Genomic DNA, 19,921 nt, shown 5'->3' with positions numbered 1-19,921 from the left:
TCAGAATTTTTATCGATATTAATAAACCATGTTGATATTATAGTGACAATGTAAAGTTGTTCAGTGAAGAGCCAAGTAATGAAATATTATTGCATTTCATTTCTCATAAAGCCTTTTGTTTTACCCAGAGTTTTGAATTGTCTTTCTTTTCTTCTTACAATGTCTTGCTCATAGTAATCCTCTGTTTCTCCTCCAAAAGCTCACCATAGCAGATATTCTATTAAGTCCCCTTTTCTCTGGAAGACTTCCCTACCTCCCCTCTCTTTAATTCTTCCTCAAATCCAAAACAAACTCTTTCTGCCTCTGAGCAGCCCTCAAGCCATGCACTCGTCCTAGAGAATCATCCTCTCTCCTACAATATCCTATTGCAACTCATTGCTCAATTGTAACACAACCTTCCAAAGCCATTTAGCTTCTTCACCCCATCAGTAGGGATATCTCTCTCTGCTTTTCTTTATCTCTCTTAGTCCTCCATCGTGCATCTACGTGTTATGTGCTCAGACACACACACACACACACACACACACACGTATATTTGTATACATGCATGAGTATATACATATATGTGTATACCTCAAGCTGATTTCTTATTCTGTCTTGTGTTAATTACTCGGTATTTGCTTCATCTCACGCACTAGACAGTGACCGCTATTAGAATTTCCCAATGGTTTGCCGCACATCAGGGTTGTTTCTTACCCTTCTCCTTCTGGCTCCTTCCCCTTTCTTGTTACCATTCTCCCCTGTCTTCATTCTTCATGAAGATGCCTTTTGCTTCTTCCTCTCTTCCACGTCCCTCTTTTAAGAGACATCTTTCTCTGTGGAACCAAAACGAATTCATGAAAATAACAGCTACAGGAAGAACCTTTGGGTTTTCAGGAGCCATGTGGTGGTGGAGGCAGGTGAAGGGGTGAGCACGTTGCTGCTGTGTTTATGCTATGTTGCTCACCTGTGTGCCCACTGCTAAGTCCTTCATTTAATACGTATCTCTCCAATGCATCTGTGTGCAGGATATGGACATTTGGTAATAGGGACTGTATCTTATATAATAACTTCTTAGAGGAAGCTTCTCCTTGTGTCTTGGAATGGCTCTTCTTTTCATACTTCAGCATAAACGTCACCACCTCATGTCCCCAGTTAATCTTCTCCCTTTATCCATACCCTTTGAAATGGACTTGGCTGCTCTCCCCATGGAGAGGTGGAGTCTATTTCCCCATTGCTTGAATTTGGGCTAAACTTATGATTTGCTTTGTCCATTTGGATGTGGACAGAAGTGGCCATAGCCAGTTCTGAACCCAGACCTCGAGAGGCCTTGTACATATCTACTCTCTCTTTTAGGACCTCATCATCACCAGGTGTCCAGACCCAGGCCAGCCAGCCGGAGGATGGGGGACCCCATGGGTGAGCACGAAGGCCGTCATGCACAGCCAGCCCCGGTCAACTTGTTAGCAGACACAGATAGACGAGCAGCCCCAGCTGAGGTCAGCTGAGGTTGGTCAAAGCCAGAACTGCCCGGCTGAGCCCAGTTTAAATTGCAACTTACAGAATCAGGAGCTAAATAATAATCACTGTGGAGAGATTTGTTAGGCAGCAATAGCCGACTAATACACCTTGTTTCTTTCCTTCCTAGCACTTCTCAGGAAATTCAGCTAGCTGCTCCAAGACGCCGCTTCCTTAAAAAGGACACACTCTCTCTTGTAGAATTATTATGGTACTTCAAGGGTTGATGTTTGTAAAGCTCCTGCACAACCTAGGTGCTCTGGACATTCATTTATTTTCTCTTTTCCTGGAGAAGAGTGGGGATCACAGTCAGAAGGAAGCCTGAGCTGTTCTTCTTCACGAACAGGACGCAAAGCCACGAGAAAGCCCTGAGAGACTTTGGAACCGTAAGAAGAAAAGTTGTGGGAAAGGGGGAGCCAGACAAACAAACAAAAAGCAGAACTAGACCCATAAATACAGAGAACAAATTGATGGTTGCCAGAGGGGAGGGTGGGGTTGGGCACGATGGGTGAAGGGGACTGGGGTGGGGGGTGGGGGCAGAAAGGAGAACCCAGGGTGAGAGAGCAAAGCAAGCAAGCCTGCTAATTCCACTGAATTAGAGTGATGTTCTTGCATCGTCATTGATCGGATTTCTCTAATGTTGAGAAATGAAGTCTTTTTTTTTAAGATTTTATTTATTTATTTGACACAGAGAGAGACAGCCAGCGAGAGAGGGAACACAAGTAGGGGGAGTGGGAGAGGGAGAAGCAGGCTCCTAGCAGAGGAGCCTGATGTGGGGCTCGATCCCAGGACCCCGGGATCACGCCCTGAGCCAAAGGCAGACACTTAATGACTGAGCCACCCAGGTGCCCCAAGAAATGAAGTCTTTTAACAAAGAAAGGACCAGCACTGTAGCTTTGGCACCCATAGAATGCCCAGCAACCATAGGGCATAGATATTAATGTCCTCTTTTACAAAAGAGTAAACTGAGGCTATGGGACGCAGGCCATGCAGTACATGTAGGCATCGGGCAGCCCCAGATGGAACCGTAACTCTGTGATGACCCCTCCGACAGCCAGCACTGCTCATGCACTCGGCCAGCTGCGAGGCCTTGGTGTGCTTCTTGCCCGTGTCAGCTCTTTTTGCCCTGACAGCAACCCTCCGAGGGGCTGCTATCGCCACATTTTACAGATAAGGAAAGTACTTGCCTGAGACACAGAGTAAGCAGCTATCACCCCAGCACTGTTCTGCTGAGTGTGAACCTTTCACTCTCTTTCTTGGCCATCCCCAGAGGTGGCGGGGAAAGTTTGAGAAGTTGGGTAGATAGTAGGCGCCTTGCAAAGGAAAGAGAAATGAGTGAAATCTTTGAGGGCAGCAGGAAGGAAGAACGGGTCATCTTAGAGGTAGTGGAGGGACTGAGGAGTGGAAGGGGACCTATCCCCCCAGCCTCTCCTCAGAGTTTCTTGGATGTAGGACAGCGGACGTCTCCCTTTTATGTCATTTGGAATACAGGGAGAAAAGTCTTCATTAATACATGTCAGAGAAGGGGACAAGAAGAGGGGTCCCAAACTCCTACAGCTTGAGATATCTTGAGTAACGTGCTCAACACCATGGAAAAACGAATTCCAAGTTTAAAAAATATCAAGCAAATTTCTCTCCTGCAGGACCAGTCAGAGCCTTGTTCCCTGCAGGACCCCTCAGAGCCTTGTTTCCTACAGGACCCCTCAGAACCTTCTCTCCCACAGGACCAGTCAGAGCCTTGTTCCCTGCAGGACCCCTCAGAGCCTTGTTTCCTACAGGACCCCTCAGAACCTTCTCTCCTGCAGGACCCCTCAGAGCCTTCAATATGTTGCTTCGTCTGTTTTGCAAACAGTTTCACCTTTTGCTGAATACCTACCCACATCTTGGGCTGGGGGACTCAACTACAATGTTTTGGGACATATTTTTCTAAATGTGGTTAATATGGACACTGGATGACTATTTCTTAGATGGAACCCTGTGAGCACACTGAGGCCCAGGATGGCGTCTTAATTCGTGATTCCCTGCATCCAGCCAGTAGAAGCTCTGTCAGTGCCCGTGTGCTTGGCAGGTGCGTGGCTGAGAAGAAAACAGAAGCCCGGAGGCCTCGGGTCAACTGCCCCTCCCCTACCCCAAGACGCTCTACTTTGGGCTCCATTGTAGGGACCTGATCCTTTGATGTGGTTGTTTTGATGTGGCCATTTTGAAACTGAGGACATTTTGACACAGCTATTTTAATGCTGTGGAAATTTTCTGACTTTTTAAAAACACCAGCCATTTTGAACTTTCAGCTTTTGAAAAAAATATCAAGTATCTGTGTGGCATGGGGTCAGGGACCAGGCGAGGGTCAACATGGTGGGGAGGACAAGAGACAGGATGAGGCTGTGGGATGGGGGGGGGGAGTCCATATTTTTATTTACATTTCTTACAGGGGAAAACAAAGAGTGAAAAGTTTAATGGTCTGATTTTGAGGGTCACCAAAAAGCCCCCCAGTTATAAAGCCTGTCAGTTATCAAGACAGGGTGGTATTGGTGAAAAGAATAAGCAAACAGATTAATGGAACAGAACAGAGAGCCTGGTGATTGACACCCCTGAATACAGTCAACTGCTCTTTGGCAAAGGAGATACAAAGGAGAGACAGTCTTTCCCACAAATAGTGCTGGAACAACGGGCAACCCACAAGTAAACCAACACAAGGGAACGAGTGGAGACACAGACCTTGTACCTTTTATTGTTTATTTATTTATTTTAAAAATTTTTTTTAATTTTAAATTATTATTAATTTTTTAAAAAGATTTTATTTATTTATTTGACAGAGAGAGAGAGAGACAAGCCAGCGAGAGAGGGAACACAAGCAGGGGGAGTGGGAGAGGAAGAAGCAGGCTCCCAGAGGAGCAGGGAGCCGATGCGGGGCTCGATCCCAGGACCCTGGGATCATGCCCTGAGCCGAAGGCAGATGCTTGACGACTGAGCCACCCAGATGCCCCAGGCCTTGTACCTTTTATAGAAATTAACTCAAAATGAATCACAGATCTTAATATAAAATGCAAAACTATAAGGCTCCTAGAAGACACCACGAGAGTGAGCCCAGGCGACCTTGGGCTTGGTGATGACTTTCTAGATACAGCACCAAAGACACAGACTGTGAAAGAAATAACTTTGGACTCTTCAAAGTTACAAAGTTACAAACACCTGCTCTGCAAAAGATGATGCCGAGAGAAAGAAAATAAGCCACAAACTGGGAGAAAATATTTTCCAAAGTCACATCTCATAAAGGACGATGACCCCAAAACAGACACAGAACTCCTACAACTCACCAATAAGAAAACAACCTGCTTTAAAAAAGGGGCCACTGGCCTTAAGAGACATCTCACTAAAGAAGTTATCCGGATGGCAAATAATCATATGAGAAGATGTTCCACGTCGTAGGTTATCAGGGAAATGCAAATTCACACGACAAGGTATCACTACACACCCAGGAGAATGCCCAAAATCTGGGACACGGACGATGCCAGGTGCTGGTGAGTATATGGGGCGACGGGACCATCCATTCAGGGCCGGTGGGAATGCAGAATGGTACAGCCGCTCTGGAAGACAGTTTGGTGCCTTCTTAAAAAAAAAAAAAAAAAAAGAAAAAACTAAACATATTCTTATCACCCGATGGAGCGGTTGAGCTCCTTGGTGTTTGCCCAAAGGAGCTGAAAACTTATGTCCACGTACAATCCTGCACATGGATGTTTATAACAGCCTTATTCGTAATTGCCCAAACTCAGAAGCAACCAAGACGTCCTTTAGTAGGTGAATGGATAAATAAGCCATGGGCCATCCAGACGGTGGAACAGTTTTCAGTGCTAAAAAAACAAAGGAGCCAACGAGCCATGCAAAGGCAGGAAGGAAACTGCGATGTATTTTACTAAGTGAGAGAAGCCAATCTGAAAAGTCTACACCCTGTAGGGTTCCAACCATATGATGTTGTGGGAAAGGTAAACCATGGAAACAATAAAAGATCAGCGGTTGCCAGGGGTTGGGGGGAGGGAGGGAAGGATGAACAGGGCGAGGAGCAGAGAGGATTTTTAGGGCCGTGAAATGATCCTGTAAGAGGCTGTAATGGGGCACACACATTACAGTCTGCATTTGTCCAAACCCATAGTGAGTACAACACCAGGAGCGAACCCTAAGATACACTGTGCACATTGGGGGATAAGGATGTGTCCCTGTAGGTTCATTGATCGTAGCAAACGTATGGGGGGGGGTCGCTCCTGTGTGGCAACCCGGGGTATGTGGGAACTCTCTGTACCTAAAACTGCTGTAAAAAATTGTCTTTTTTTATATATATAAAAAATTATATATATAAATATATATATAAATTATATATATATATAATTACATAATTATATATATAAAAAAGCCTGTCAACACATCTGGCCCTGTCATTGTCATCGTTCACTACAAAGGCTCCCCAGCAGTTAACAGGGGCCCGCCCTCCATCTGGGGTGCGGGGAGGAAGGGAGGGAGGAGGTGAGCGCTCTCAATTCACCCCGATACCTCCCAGAGGCAGAAGTGGGAGAAGGGTCGGTGGCAGAGCCGAGCTCTGGCTCTTGCGGTGGCCCAGAGAAGCGGAAGCTCGAAGGCTTCTGGCCGGTGGGAGCTCAGGCTGAAAGCCTGCCCAGAGACCTGGTTTTATTGTTTCTCCTGAAGTTTCCCATGCGGCAGCCCATGAGTTGTTAGAAGTGGAACCTGGGTCATGTCTTGCCTACATGAATCCCTTCGGGGACTTTCCATCACACCTGGCATCAGGTCAAAACGACAGCCTCTGGCCTCAAGTCCCCACATGATCGGGCCCTTCCTGTTTCTCTGGCTGCCCTTCACACCTCTCTGTGCCCCAACGGGTTGGTCCTCTCATCCTCGGACACATCAGGCTCTTCCTGACACCTGTTCCCACTGCGGGGAATGGTCATGGCAATCTTCACCTTCGCGGGAAGATCCTGGGATTCGGGTCTTAAATGTCACCTCTTGGGCGCCTGGGGGAGGGGGGGCTCAGTCGGTTAAGCGTCTGCCTTCGGCTCAGATCATGATCCCAGGTCCTAGGATCGAGCCCCACGTCGGTCTCCCTGCTCAGCGTAGACCTGGGCTAGCCATTGTGGTGGCCACTAGCCACCTGTAGTTATTTACATGTAAATTAAAACCAGTTGCAAGACAATAAATACAATACATCAGTTTCTCAGTCGCACTTGCTACAGTTTAGGTCCTCGTCAGCCACCTGTGGCTGGCGGCTGCCCATTGAACCATACAGATAGAGAACATTGCCCCCCTGGTAGAAAGCTCTGTTATTGGATGACACTATCCTGGACCCCCAGCGCTTACAGGAGGTCTATCTTTTCCATTAATGTAGTCAAAAGATGGTTTGTAAGTTTCTAGAACGTGCTGCTGGGCTGCAACCATGGTCAAGATACTCCTGATCCCTGTCCTCGTGGAGCTAGTGGACAAAGAGGGGTCCTCACCAATTTTGCCGCTCGGAAGTTTGCCCGGGGACTCCTTGTACCTGCAATGATCATGCCCTCACCACCAAACTGCTGTGAACCCCTTCCAGACTCTTTGGACTTCCCAAGTTAGTGAGGCCTTAATGGAGGAAGAGTAGAGATCTAGCATGGCTTCTTCCAAAGACCCCCACCATGCTTTTGGAATGCGACTGTCCCACTCTGTATGGAAGGCTTGGGACAGAGTCAGGATTACGACTCTAGTTTAAATACGGAGAATCCGGGAAGCAGAGGCTGCAAGCAAAACGCATTTCCTCTCTGCTGGAGACTGTTAGACACGTGGAAGGTGGGGACAAGCAGGAGGGAACCTAGACGTGGCGCTCCCGTTGGCCCCTGCAGCTAGGTTTGTGGGTCTTTCCTCTGTTGCCGGCAGCTGAGTTTTGGGCTGCCGCATCAATGCTCCGGGTACTCCCTCAGCTGGCCCTGGGACCAGGGGTCACGCACATACTCCCCTGCCTGCTAGAACTCTCCTATGTCAGGGTGAGAACACAAAGTGAGAAATGCCCTCTGTCAAAGGACACCTGCAACTCAGAAATGCCCAGCTCTGAATTCCACCTGCACATGGAGAAACACGGCGAGGGGACAGAAGTTGGGGGTTCTCCCCACGAGGAATGAACCTCCACTGGACGACAGCAAAAGGAATCACGTTGGTCTTGGCTCCTTGAAGAAATCAGTTCTCTCTTCCTCCTCTTCACATCTCCCTGCCTCCCCAGCCTTGAGCCTCCTCTCTACATCCCTGGGGAGGCTGTTCTCAAGCAGCCCTTCTAGAACTTGGTGTTGCCCGAGTGTCCCTACCTCGCCTGGACCCTGAGGGACCACACAGAGAAGGAAATCACCCCACGACAGCACATTTATCCTTCTCTTCTTCCCTGACCCCCTCCCTGACTTCCCTTCCTCCCACCAGCCTCACCCCAACCCTCAACGTCTCCCTGGGATGCCCTTACCTGGTGAAGAAATGGCTTGAGGCCCGAGGAGGTGGAAACACGGGAGCTCCTGCACCCCGAGCACATGTCAGCCTCCTGAAATCACTCCCAGGTCCCGGGCCAGCCCCGGGGAGAAGGAAGTGCCCTGCTCCCCAGGCCTGAGGATGGCCAAAAACCAGTTCAGGGAGCATGTCTCCTCTCTGTCGCTCCTTCTTGTTTCTGTCCAGGATTGCCAATGCAGAGAAGTGAAAGGCCAGAGCCCTTGACACAATACTCACCGACTCTGGGCCGAGTAGCAGGGAATTCACAGCTCCGTCAAGGCTGCTGAATCAACTGATGCTTTCATTCTTACTGCTTATGGTCTGGAGCTCTCGTACGTGCTGTTCGTTGGCCTTTCCCATGGAGAGAGTCAATCGAACTTCATCGGATGCAGCCCCGGGCTCTCCAGGGACGGACGGGCCGAGGGTCTGGGGAGGGCCACCCTGCTGCTCCGGTGAGTCCACGGGACGATGAATGAACCGAAGAGAGGGCGCCAGTCTCCACGAGAGTGTAGCTGTGATTTTCCCCCAGAAGGAAGATAAAAGAGAGGTCTTTGCTGTAATGACAAGAAGGAACCGACTTGGGTCTTTCCTCTGTTGTAGTCAGCAGAGGCTACGGGCTGCTGCTTGTACCCCGCGATTATCCGCTTACACGCCCCTCCACTGACCGGCGCAGCACCTGACCCTGGGACCCGGGGCGGGGGCGGGGGGGGGGGAAGTGGGGGGTGTGCAATTGCATCGTGATCGAAGACCCTACCATAGCTGTGGGCTGAAAAATTTCATCTGTGAGCACCATTAAGGATATAATATTTCATACGTTTTGGCTTTTCCAAAAATGTCATCGAAAAGCTATCATGCATCAGATGAAACGTGCTGTCGGTGTCCGTGTATCTGATGGAGAGTGGTCATGTCGGAACGAAGGAGTACTGTATCTGACCCCGACTTTAAGGGGTCTGTGACCCTCCAACACTCCCTGGCTTCCTAGACACGCATCCCACACACGATTTTCTAAAGCAGCGCTGTTCTGGAGGGTTTTCTGAGACCGTGCTGTCTTCCGCGGCAGCCCCGTGTGGCCCCCAAGTACTTGCAATGTGGTTGCTGAGACTAAGGAACTCGTTACATTTCAAGTTTGAATTTGAAAAGGCCCGGGTGGCCAGTAGCGACCGTGTCTCTATCGGGTGGGAGGGCTCCAAGGGTTTGGGTACAGCTGTCAAGGCCAAAAAGGGTGGCGGACCGTGCTGGGGGTGCTGGTCCCATGCAGGCCCGGCCAGACCTCCCCCTCCCCCATGGAGACCTTAGAGGTGCACACTCATAGCAAGCTGGCAAAGCTGACCCTGCTCAACAGCCTCTCTTTCCCCCCTTTCCCTGTAAGTAGCTGTGCTGTCTAGGAAAAAGACATTGTTCTTAGCCTCCCCCGTCTGTAGACGAGTCTTCAGAAAAGATGGTTTCCCTTAGCCCAGCGGTTCTTGGTTTTTCACTTCTGATTGCAAATCTTCAACTCTGCTGTTTGCTGGAACTGCAGCTGGTGACTCCTCGCTCCCCACCTTCCTGGGCCACCCCACCAGTGACAACACAGGCAGGGGTGGCCTGACTTCCTTTATAGTGTTTTGGCCGATGTTTCCTGCCCAGAAAGCATAAAAGCTTTGCCCCTCAACCCAGGCAGAGAGCAGACCAGCCTTCTGCCCCCAGAGAGCAGAGCAGCCTTGCCCCCTACACGGAGCTGGTGGGGCCACCTTCTGGAGTCTGTCCCGCTGCCCTCCGCAGTGAGTATCACCCTTCCCCTCTGCACATCCCAAGGTCTCCTATGCCCTCCCTTGTGCATTGCTTTGATGGCTTCTAAAAGCCAGGCTTTTGCTCATTTGTCCAGTGGTCATGAGCACCAGGCACTTTGCTAGAAGCTTCCAGGGAGGCAAAGGTGAATCAGGTAGTGGCTTGCCCAGGCTTCTTAGGATGAGTAATAAGACTCTCCCTCCCTCCCACAAACGTGAAGTAACGGTCCAAGACAGTCTGTTCTGTGATTTGTCCCTTACAGGAGGGAGAAGCAGGCGCTCGGGACAGGTGACAAGAAGGTGGTCATGACCAGGAGAGTGAAGCCCCCAGGAGGGCCTTGGGTCTGAGAGAGTGCCCCACGGATGGGATGTCTCGGGCAGCACTCTGCATAGCAGTGAGAAATTGGAAACAAGCAAACTTTGCACTAAGAGGTGACCAGTTAAGTGAACTGTGACATAGCCAGACAACGGACTACTGCCATCCAGTCTGATGACGGCGCCATGTTAATTAGCAAAAGTGGGCTGGGAAAGAGCGTAACTAGAAAGCTGGATCGATAATTGTTTGTGCAGTCCGATTCCCTTCCCAATAAGTGTGTGGGTGAGGTTATGTTGCAGAGAAAACGTCTAAAAGGATGCATCTCAGAAAGTGACCAGCAACTAGCCCAAGAAAGGGCTGTTTGAGCAGTTTTCATGGTCTTCCTCGTATTGATTTGCTCTGGGGTGGGGTTGTTGTTGTTGTTGTTGTGCAATATGAAATGCACAGAATGTCCTTTATAATCAGAAGAAAGCAAAGCTCCTTTATTTTCAAGAGCTCCTCAGGGACTACAGCTTTGTCCTTTCCAACACAGGCACCCTCTCCAGTTTCCCATCAGCCGGGGCTCTGTAGCCGCCCAATGCGGCAGGCGAGCTGTCCCCGAGCCCGGCGCTGGACATGAGGGGTGGCCACCAGCCTGCCAGAGCCCGTCTCCTCCTCCCTCTGCTGAACAAGCCCCTGGAGCTTGACGCCTTTTTTCTCCATGTCTTTCTGACTGCTCTGAAGCCCCCCACCAGGACTCCGCACTCACAGGGTGCTCAGTGCAGCGCCCACGGCGGGGTAAGGGGTGGGAGCCCGACCCAGGCTTGGCCAGCGGACGGCCTGGTAGACAGCTCAGAGACCCCGATTTCAGACCGTGTGAAAAAAAGCACAGCTACCAAAAAAATGCAAGAGATGATTCAATCTCGGTGTGGCAAAGTGAACAAAAATCAAAGCAACACCCACATTCCTGACTCACATTAGTATCTGTATCCAATTCACCCGCTACAGTGAGCAGGGAGGCTGGGGCTCCATGATGATTTTTTTTTTTTTAAAGGAAACTCCACACCCAACACGGGGCTTGACCTCAGGACTTATAGATCAAGCGTCCCAATGCTCTGAGTTAGCCAGCCAGGCGCCCCTCCATGATGATTTTCGTGTTGATTACTTAAGGACAGTGGAGAACAGAAAAATAATGATTGGATAGTAATGGAAGCCAGCCCAACTTTTCCCAGAGTTGGGTTTTTGTTTTTGTTTTTTGTTTTGTTTTGTTTTGTTTTTGGTAAAGTAGCAGCTTTCCCTTCTTTCTACCACCACCAAAGCTCCTGTATACATCTCCTGTTTTCTGGCTTTCATGCCTTTGTGGATACGTTTCCCTGCCCTTGAGCAATGTTCTCTCCCCTCACTGCACATCCCCATCCTCTCCAGTCTTCAAGAATCAACAAAAAATGTCACCTCCTCAATGAAGCCCTCCTGGGTTTCCCCATGCTGGAGTCCTGACGTCCTTCTCCTGATTCCCAAAGCAATTGGTAGCATTTAGCATTATTGGTATTTGCAGTGATGACCTATCCATTGTACTTGAATGTGAGCTTCTTGTGGACATGGATCATGTCTCATACCATGTTTAAGCCGAGCAGGTGTATTCAGTGTCAAGACACACTGAAGGAGTAGCTGGGGTATGAAGAATGTTCCCCCCTTCTCATATAGCCCTCTGCATTCTGCAAAGAGCATTGCACTTGGCCCTTGCCACAAGCCCTTGCAAGCCAAGGACATCTAGCCTCGGTGAAGACATGTCACTTCTTGCTAAGTTCCCACAGGCAGAAAGGGATGGACGCAGGGACAGCTGGGGGTCCGTTGTGCTTCCCCTCACCGCATCCGTTATGCTGCAGGACACAGGCAGGCTTTTCAGATTTGAGCAATTGCAGCCCTATAATGAGGCACCCTGAGCATGGCGGGGACAGATTGGGGCAGCGCTGAGCCAGATGCCGGGGCACTCCCATAGACCTGAGAGGGGCCTGCTTTCAGTATGTTTCGTTCTATGTGGGTGTTTGCCTCCTTCTCAGGGGCGAGAAGAAAATGAAAGCGAGCTTGGAGACTTTGCAATTGGTGCAATAAAATCTCCCAAATATTCTGATGGAGGAGGGGAACTAGATGGAGGGCCGTCCGCGGTGTCTTTTGCTGGTGGGCCTAGGAAGGAATATGTTTTGATTTTACTCTTTTTGGCTCTCTCTAAATTTTCCATGAGCCAGAAACACATTGACAACAGCAGCAAGATAAGCCTTCACAAGAAAACTAATGTAGGATCTCGAAGTTGCAAAAAGTAGCCACAGAGAATTTTTTTTAACTTCTTCTTTTTTTTTTTTAAAGATTTTATTTATTTATCTGACAGAGAGAGACAGCCAGCCGAGAGGGAACACAGGCAGGGGGCGTGGGAGAGGAAGAAGCAGGCTCCCAGTGGAGGAGCCCAATGTGTGGCTCGATCCCAGGACCCTGGGATCATGCCCTGGGCTGAAGGCAGACGCTTAAAGACTGAGCCACCCAGGCGCCCCAACCATAGCGAATTTAATGACTGGTCCTGGCTATTTTCCAGGCCAGCTGGAGCCGGCTGTGAGAGCCTTCCGGGGACGAGCTTTGCAAACAGGTGTATGGTGTAGGGAACGGAAGCACACTGGGGCTTCTTTAAAAAAAAAAAAAAAAGGCGGCAAGTTATTTTTACGAGAGTTCTTAAAATAAAATTTCATGCGCAAAGTAAAATATTTAAATAGTTTACAAAACCTAAAGGAAAAAAAATGAAAGTCTCGCTTTCCGCTGGTCATAACTGTTCGATCTCCTTCCAGAAAATGTTTCAGTACTGACCAGCAGTGACATGTGTAACTTTTACATATTAAAAAAAAAAAAAAAATCAAGCAACATGGTCTTTCACCTTGCATTTCTACCTAATACTCTTGGTGACCTCCTTATATCAGTGTGAGGTCTGTTTCATTCTATTTATGGACTACTTGTGTTTTATTGAAGGGTGTATCAAAATATTACCAATTGCTGGGTATTTAGATTATTTCTAGTTTTTTTGCTCCAAAAACAAAATGCTGCCACATGCATTTCCCAAGGTGTATCTCTATGTTCTTTTGTTAGAGTGGTAATAGGGCGTATTTCCAGTGCTGAGTCAGAGCTGTTGCGCTTTGTAAATTTTGACAGAGAGAGCTTCTGCAAGGTTGCACAGGGCAAGGTCAAGAGGGCAGGAGGGGTGCAAATAGCAACCCTCCTGTCTCCAGCACTGGGGAAACCATGGAGGGCTTCACTGAGGAGATGACTTTTTTTTCTTTTTTTTTTTTTTTTGCTGGCCCTTAAAGGCTGGAGAGCGGGGCGGGGCGGACACGCAGTTTACACTCCCCACTAACTGGCTATAACTAACCATAACCAAAGCCATTCTTTCTTCTTCATGTGACTTTCTTCCTCGGGAGTTTGCTTTCTTTGATATTATCTCTTAATAGTTAGTCTTTTTATGCAGGTAGAAAGAAAGCCCCAGGTACTAGAAATATATGAAGTGTTTTCTGGCTAATGTCTCAAAAAACAATCTCCCTGTCCCCCAAGCTGTGATAGAATTACATAAGCTGAGCTGGGAATTCCCACATTTAACTGGGCGTTTAAAAAAAAAAGATTTTATTTTTTAAGAGCGTGATTTGGAAACAAAGTAGAGGACGGGAAAGTCAGTGGGACAATATGGAATTGGGGGGGGAGGGGCGATCCTCTGTGATGAGGCCAACGTCCCTGCTCCCATTCGAACAGCCGCCCCCTAATTTCAGCATCCATTGGCGAGTTTCCAATCCCAGGACTCCTTCTATATTTAGTAGCTGGCACCGTATATATATATACTTTTCACTTTTTTAAAAAAGATTTTATTTATTTATTTGACAGAGAGAGAGACAGCCAGCGAGAGAGGGAACACAAGCAGGGGGAGTGGGAGAGGAAGAAGCAGGCTCCCAGCAGAGGAGCCTGATGTGGGGCTCGATCCCAGAACGCCGGGATCACGTGCCACCCAGGCGCCCCTACTTTTCACTTATTTGCATCAGTACGGGCTCCTGGAGCCTCACGTAGTTGCATGTGCTAGAACGATCGCCACCGTTACTTAATTTGCTGCCCAAATCACCTCCGATTTGGCTAGTGGGAGCCCCGGCAGGTTGGCACCTACGTCCTTTGACGAGTCCTCATGGTCCTTCAAACACTTGCTTCCTATGCGAAAGAAAAAAAAAAGTCAGTTTCAGGTTCCTCTTAGTTTCCCTGCCCCAGCTCTGGAGTCAGACATTTGTCTAGAGTCCCGCTTCCTTTGGTGGAAGAAGGTGTTTAGAAACTAAGATCTGGGCACTGGGTGCTTATTCTCATTGCTTTTGGGTCCTCTCGGGAGAAATACATGTGGATATACACACAAATCAATCATCTATCAATCGTCTATCTATCTATCTATCTATCTATCTATCTATCTATCTATCTATGCTTTAAAAACATGAGTTCAGGGGCACCTGGATGGCTCAGTCGGTGAAGCATCTGCCTTCGGCTCAGGTCATGATCTCAGGGTCCTGGGATCGAGTCCCACATTGGGCCCCCTGCTCAGCGGAGAGCCTGCTTCTCCCCCTTCCCTCTGCCCCTCCCCCTGCTTGTGTGCACTCTCTCTCAAAATAAATAAATAAAATCTTTAAGAAAATAAAAATAAAAACACGAGTTCATCTTGAGGCCTCAACTCCGATAAACAGCACAAGGCACCCCAAGGCATTCTTGAGAAGCTGCTGGCAAGAAGGTTGCCGGGAACGAGTTCTGGCCGCCTTCTTCCTCCCCTGCTAAAGGCCAGAGAGGACTCTGAGGAGGGAAGAAAACCAGCAAGCTTTCATGAGATTTCACTGTTTGTCCTTCCTTCCGTTGAGCCATTTTATTGGGGTCCAACTGCAAAGAAACTGCACACGTTTGAAGTGCAGAATGTAAGTTCTGACATGCGTATATGCCCATGAAACCGTCGCACGATCAGTAGAGCGAGCCTATTTGTCACCCCCCAAGGCTTCCTTGTGTGCCTTTGCACCTCCCCCCGCCCCTCGCCCTCCCCTGCCTCTTCTCTCTCTTACCAGGAAATCACAGGTCTGCCTTCTCTCACGATAGATTAGTTTGCATTTTCTAGAATTTTATGTAAGTAGAATCACACGGTATGTGCTGCTTTGGTCTGGCTTCCTTACTTAGCATAATTATTTCGAGACTCATCCGCGTTGCTGTCTGCATCTGTTGTCCGTTCTGATTCCACTGTGTGGCCAGGCCACGGTGCGCTTATCCCTTTCCTGAGACTTGACAGACATTTGGGTTGTTTCCAGTAACTGCTGTTACAATACAGCTGCTATGAACGTGCGTGTATCAGTCTTTGTGTGGACGCACGCTTGCGATTTTCTTAGGTAAGTCCCTAGGAGCGGGATGGTCAGATCACAGGCTGAGTGTATGTTGAACTTTTTAAGAACCTGACAAACGGTTTTCCAAAGTGGTTGTACCACATGTCAGGTACTGAAAACCACCGTTCTTTCAGGAAAGGAGGTGAAGTCACGATGCTGTGTTACGGAAAGGAAACCAACAGGTTAGGGTTGGATCTATGAAGGGGAATTGTTTTCTTCTAGAAACTTGGGGTGTGGCGCCTTACATGGTTCTTAAGGAATATACTTGCTAAAAGTATAAAAAGAAATGCCCGGCCCAGGCAGAGACCCTTCCTTGAAGAGAGGCCAGCCGTTGTTCCCTGAGTCATATCGCAGTGGGTTTATAGAGATTCAAAACACATACGGACGACAGCCAAGATTTATTTAAGTCACTTGGAGGCCCTTTGTGTTAGGGAACTAAGTACATCTTCTTTGTTAAACAAATCCTGGGACCTCCTTTTCCTGCTGGAGGAAGGGGACAGAGAAAATAGGGCCCGTTTTCCTGTCCTGGGGTTGTAAATGGAGCATGTAGGTAGGAGAGAGGGCTCTGAACCCCTCTGGGAGAGGGACCCCGATGCTGGTAGAAGCCAGCCCTTGTCCTTGTCCTTGCCATGTCCTTGCCACCTGGTTATCCCACGCAGTCTGGGCCCAGAGGGTTCTCAGGTCATCCTCAGTCCTGTGATCTTCAGGAGACCCCTGGTTGATAACATAAGGGTGGGGGTATTTAGCAAAACAGATCGCGACTGAGAAGTTGAGTCAAGAGAAAACGAGCTAATGTAAATAGGACGTGCTGGGAAAACATTAAGGCCCCGAAGGGCTCTCAGGGGAGAGGTTTCTCTCATTCCTTTGTTAACAACTAAGATCATTTTGAAATCTAGAATATTCGGCTTGACATCAGTGTCGCAGGGATGCTGACTCTTGCTTGGGAGTCTTTCTTTTCATATGAACAAATGAATTTAACACTCCATTTCCATCTTTAGGTGTTTATTACTGTTCTTTTGTAAGACAGACCTCTTTTTGATTTTTGTGCTCTCTTTCTAGAAGCGAGCTCGCATCTCTGGTCCATCATGGTGCCCACAGAATTCACAGTGAGTACAGCCATGCTCCTCAGTCTCCTCCAAACACACTGTCGTCTTGCCTGTGTTGGGGGGTGTGGGAAGGAACCCGCTGTGGGGAGGGATTTCTCTGCCTGGTTTCCGGGGGCAAGATCTCTGCTGAGCAGTCGATGCCAGCACAGAGGGCTTTGCAAACACGCAAAGCCAGAAGAGCTTTGGCGTATGCGGTGAAGTGAGAGGAAAATGTTATCTTAGATTTTATTAACAGGTAAAGGGGTTGATGATTTTTAACTAGATGTGCTCGGTTCCCTGTGTCTGTTCTCAAGCTGAGACAAACAAGGGTGAGGAACCATGCAGAATCTAGTTTGACAAAACCCTTGGTGAGCCCTTGGGTTGGGCTTCTTGCGTAACAGGACAGAGCCTTCAGGGAAACCACAGAACGGTACATGGGTGTTCAACTTGTACAGTTGCACAGGGCCCGTATTTAAAAGTGCCACCTGCTTGACTTCATGCTCTGCTGTCTTGAAATTCTTAACAAATTTGGCACAAGGCATCCTGAACATTATGTCGCCTGTCCCAGGGCTTGTGTATGTGCACGCACGTGAAAGGGTGTATGTGTATGTGTGTGTGTGTGTGTGTGTGTGTGTGTGTGTGTGTGTGTTGGTGTTTCATGAGCAGAGGATACATAGCTTACAGGAGACTCAGAGAAATCTGGACCCAGAAAAGTGTAGGAGCCTCTAGGACCTTTTTGGAAGTATGGACTAGAGAGGAGAAATCAGAATCATTCAGAGTTTGATAAAAGTTTTGTGACCATCCTTGGTCCCAAAGGGGTCCTATCCCATCTGAGCCCTTGTCACATGTCCTGTCTCTGTTGGTTTGCCTGTGTGTGCCCTCCACTAGGAGGTGGGTCCCACAAGAGCGGGAACCATGTTTGATTGAGCCACTGCTGCATTTTTAGCACGCACATGGTACATGACAGCCTCGGTGCGTGAGGAACGTTCGTTGAATATATAAATCTGTTGGGTGATCCAAGCAGACGTTCTCAGAAATGCCTCCTTTCCATGCATACACATCACTACCTCATCATAGAGTTTTGGGATTGGGAGGGTCACGTGGCCCCCTCCCCTGCCATCCTGCAATCCTCCAAAGGGTCCTCCTTGACCTAACTGTGTCTGGTATCTCCTTGCAGAACCCCACCTCCAACATATCTGATGACTACAGCTACCACTCCACGTCTTCCATGGATGATGACCCTTTTGACTACGGGGACATATACTGTAAGAAAAATGACGTCAGGCAATTTGCGAGCCACTTCCTGCCACCCTTGTACTGGCTCGTGTTCCTCGTGGGCGTCGTGGGCAACAGTCTGGTCATCCTCGTCTACTGGTACTGCACACGGGTCAAGACCATGACCGACATGTTCCTCTTGAATCTGGCGATTGCCGACCTCCTCTTCCTCCTCACCCTTCCCTTCTGGGCCATCGCCGCCGCTGACCAGTGGAGATTCCAGCCCTTCCTGTGCAACGTGGTCAACAGCATGTACAAGATGAACTTCTACAGCTGCGTCCTGCTGATCATGTGCATCAGCGTGGACCGCTACATCGCCATCGCTCAGGCCATGAAAGCACAGACCTGGAGGCGGAAAAGACTCCTGTACAGCAAAATGATTTGCTTCACCGTCTGGGTATTGGCGGCCACACTCTGCATCCCAGAAATAATGTACAGTCAACTCCAGAAGCAATCTGACATTATCATCTGCACCATGGTTTACCCTAGTGACCAGAGCTCCAGAGTGAAGTCAACCGTCTTGACCCTGAAGGTCATCCTGGGCTTCTTCCTCCCCTTTGTGGTCATGGCATGCTGCTACACCATCATCATTCACACTCTGTTACAAGCCAGGAAGTCATCCAAGCACAAGGCCCTGAAGGTGACTGTCACTGTCCTTACGGTCTTCGTCCTATCTCAGTTCCCCTACAACTGCATTCTGTTGGTGCAGACCATTGATGCCTACACCATGTTCATTTCCAACTGTGCCGTTTCCACCAACATTGACATCTGCTTCCAGGTCACTCAAACCATCGCCTTCTTCCACAGTTGCCTGAACCCCGTGCTCTATGTCTTTGTGGGCGAGAGATTCCGCCGGGATCTTGTAAAGACCCTGAAGAGCTTGGGTTGCATCAGCCAGGCACAGTGGGTCTTGTTCACGAGGAGAGAGGGAAGCGTGAAGCTGTCATCCATGCTGCTGGAGACGACCTCGGGGGCCCTCTCCTACTGAGGGGTCTTCGTTCTGACATGGATGGCCCTTTTTGGAAGTCACGAGAAATACGGGTACAGCTGTCCCACAGATGCGACTGGAGGGAAACCAATGAAGAAGAAAAAGGAAGTAGGAGGAAAAGAAAAACCCAGAACGGCATGAATTTGGATGATGACTTTAGTTAGAATTTCCAGGCCAGAGTTTTCCAAATTGACTGGCCGTCCCATGAGACTGTTGCCTGGTTCTTGGCTGCAATGGCTGCAATTTTCAAAGGAGGGCTCACAGACGGTCTTGCAGACCACCCTGGCTTTTTGCCACTTGCCCGAGCATTAAAGCAGCCGACCTCTGGAGGGTTTCTGTGACTCCACAGCTGGCTGCAGGGTTGACCTGCCCAAGGACTCCACTTGTCCACTCGTATCACAAGGGTTGCTCATCCTGGGCAGGGACCCCGAAAGCCCGAGCTGGCAGAACCGGCCTTGGCTCTGTCATGGGCTCACTCTGCTGAGTGGCTTTTGCGATGGTCCACTGTGTCGACTCCCTAGAAAACGGGTTGGTTTTATGGACCCTATTGTTTCTGAGCTTGCGGGAAGGATATCTGCCTCCACGCTGCTTCTCCTTTTCTTACTGTATCGTGTTGATGCATTCAAAGGCTTCCGATTTAGAGATGAGGCTGAGAAAAAAAGTAATGCAATTCACTTTTGCTTTGTGTCTTTTAACTATCTGGCTCTCACATGTGAAAACATTTTATATATTAGAAAAAGTGCTTTTTGATGACTGTGTAAAATACCCATTACTTGTCACTTTCTTTGTCATTTCTATATTTTATAAGTGTTCCATTAAAGGTCCATAGCCACATCACAGTGGGAAGAATAAGACTGGGAAAAGGAAATAAAATCTCCAAAATACCTTAAAGCCATCTTGACTGCCTGTTGTTCTTGTTTTTTTTTTAAGATTTTATTTAAATCAAGTTAGTTAGGGGCGCCTCAGTGGCTCAGTCAGTTAAGCATCTGACTCTTGATTTTGGCTCAGGGTCGTGAGATCGAGCCCCGCATGGGGCTCCCTGCTCTGCAGGAAGTCTGCTTGAGATTCTCTCTTGCCCTCTCTCTCTGCTCCCCCCT

At 48.8% G+C, this 19,921-nt stretch overlaps 1 protein-coding gene across 1 annotated transcript; it reads left to right on the top strand.

Annotated features, from left to right (window-relative positions):
- Positions 1 to 9,684: 9,684 nt before the first annotated feature.
- CCR9 (C-C motif chemokine receptor 9) lies at positions 9,685 to 19,710 on the top strand. The gene is made up of 3 exons (XM_045778756.2): positions 9,685 to 9,755; positions 16,536 to 16,582; positions 17,739 to 19,710. The coding sequence occupies exons 2-3, from the start codon at positions 16,562 to 16,564 to the stop codon at positions 18,822 to 18,824; spliced, it is 1,107 nt and encodes a 368-aa protein (XP_045634712.2). The 5' UTR covers positions 9,685 to 9,755; positions 16,536 to 16,561; the 3' UTR covers positions 18,825 to 19,710.
- The last annotated feature ends 211 nt before the right edge of the window (positions 19,711 to 19,921 follow it).

This window comes from Ursus americanus, chromosome 14 (genome assembly GCF_024610735.1).
Source record: "Ursus americanus isolate L20-20 chromosome 14, mUrsAme1.1.p, whole genome shotgun sequence".
NCBI classification, from domain to species: domain Eukaryota; kingdom Metazoa; phylum Chordata; class Mammalia; order Carnivora; family Ursidae; genus Ursus; species Ursus americanus.
The sequence above is the reverse complement of the archived record's forward strand: the minus strand, read 5'-3'. Positions and strand labels throughout refer to the sequence as shown.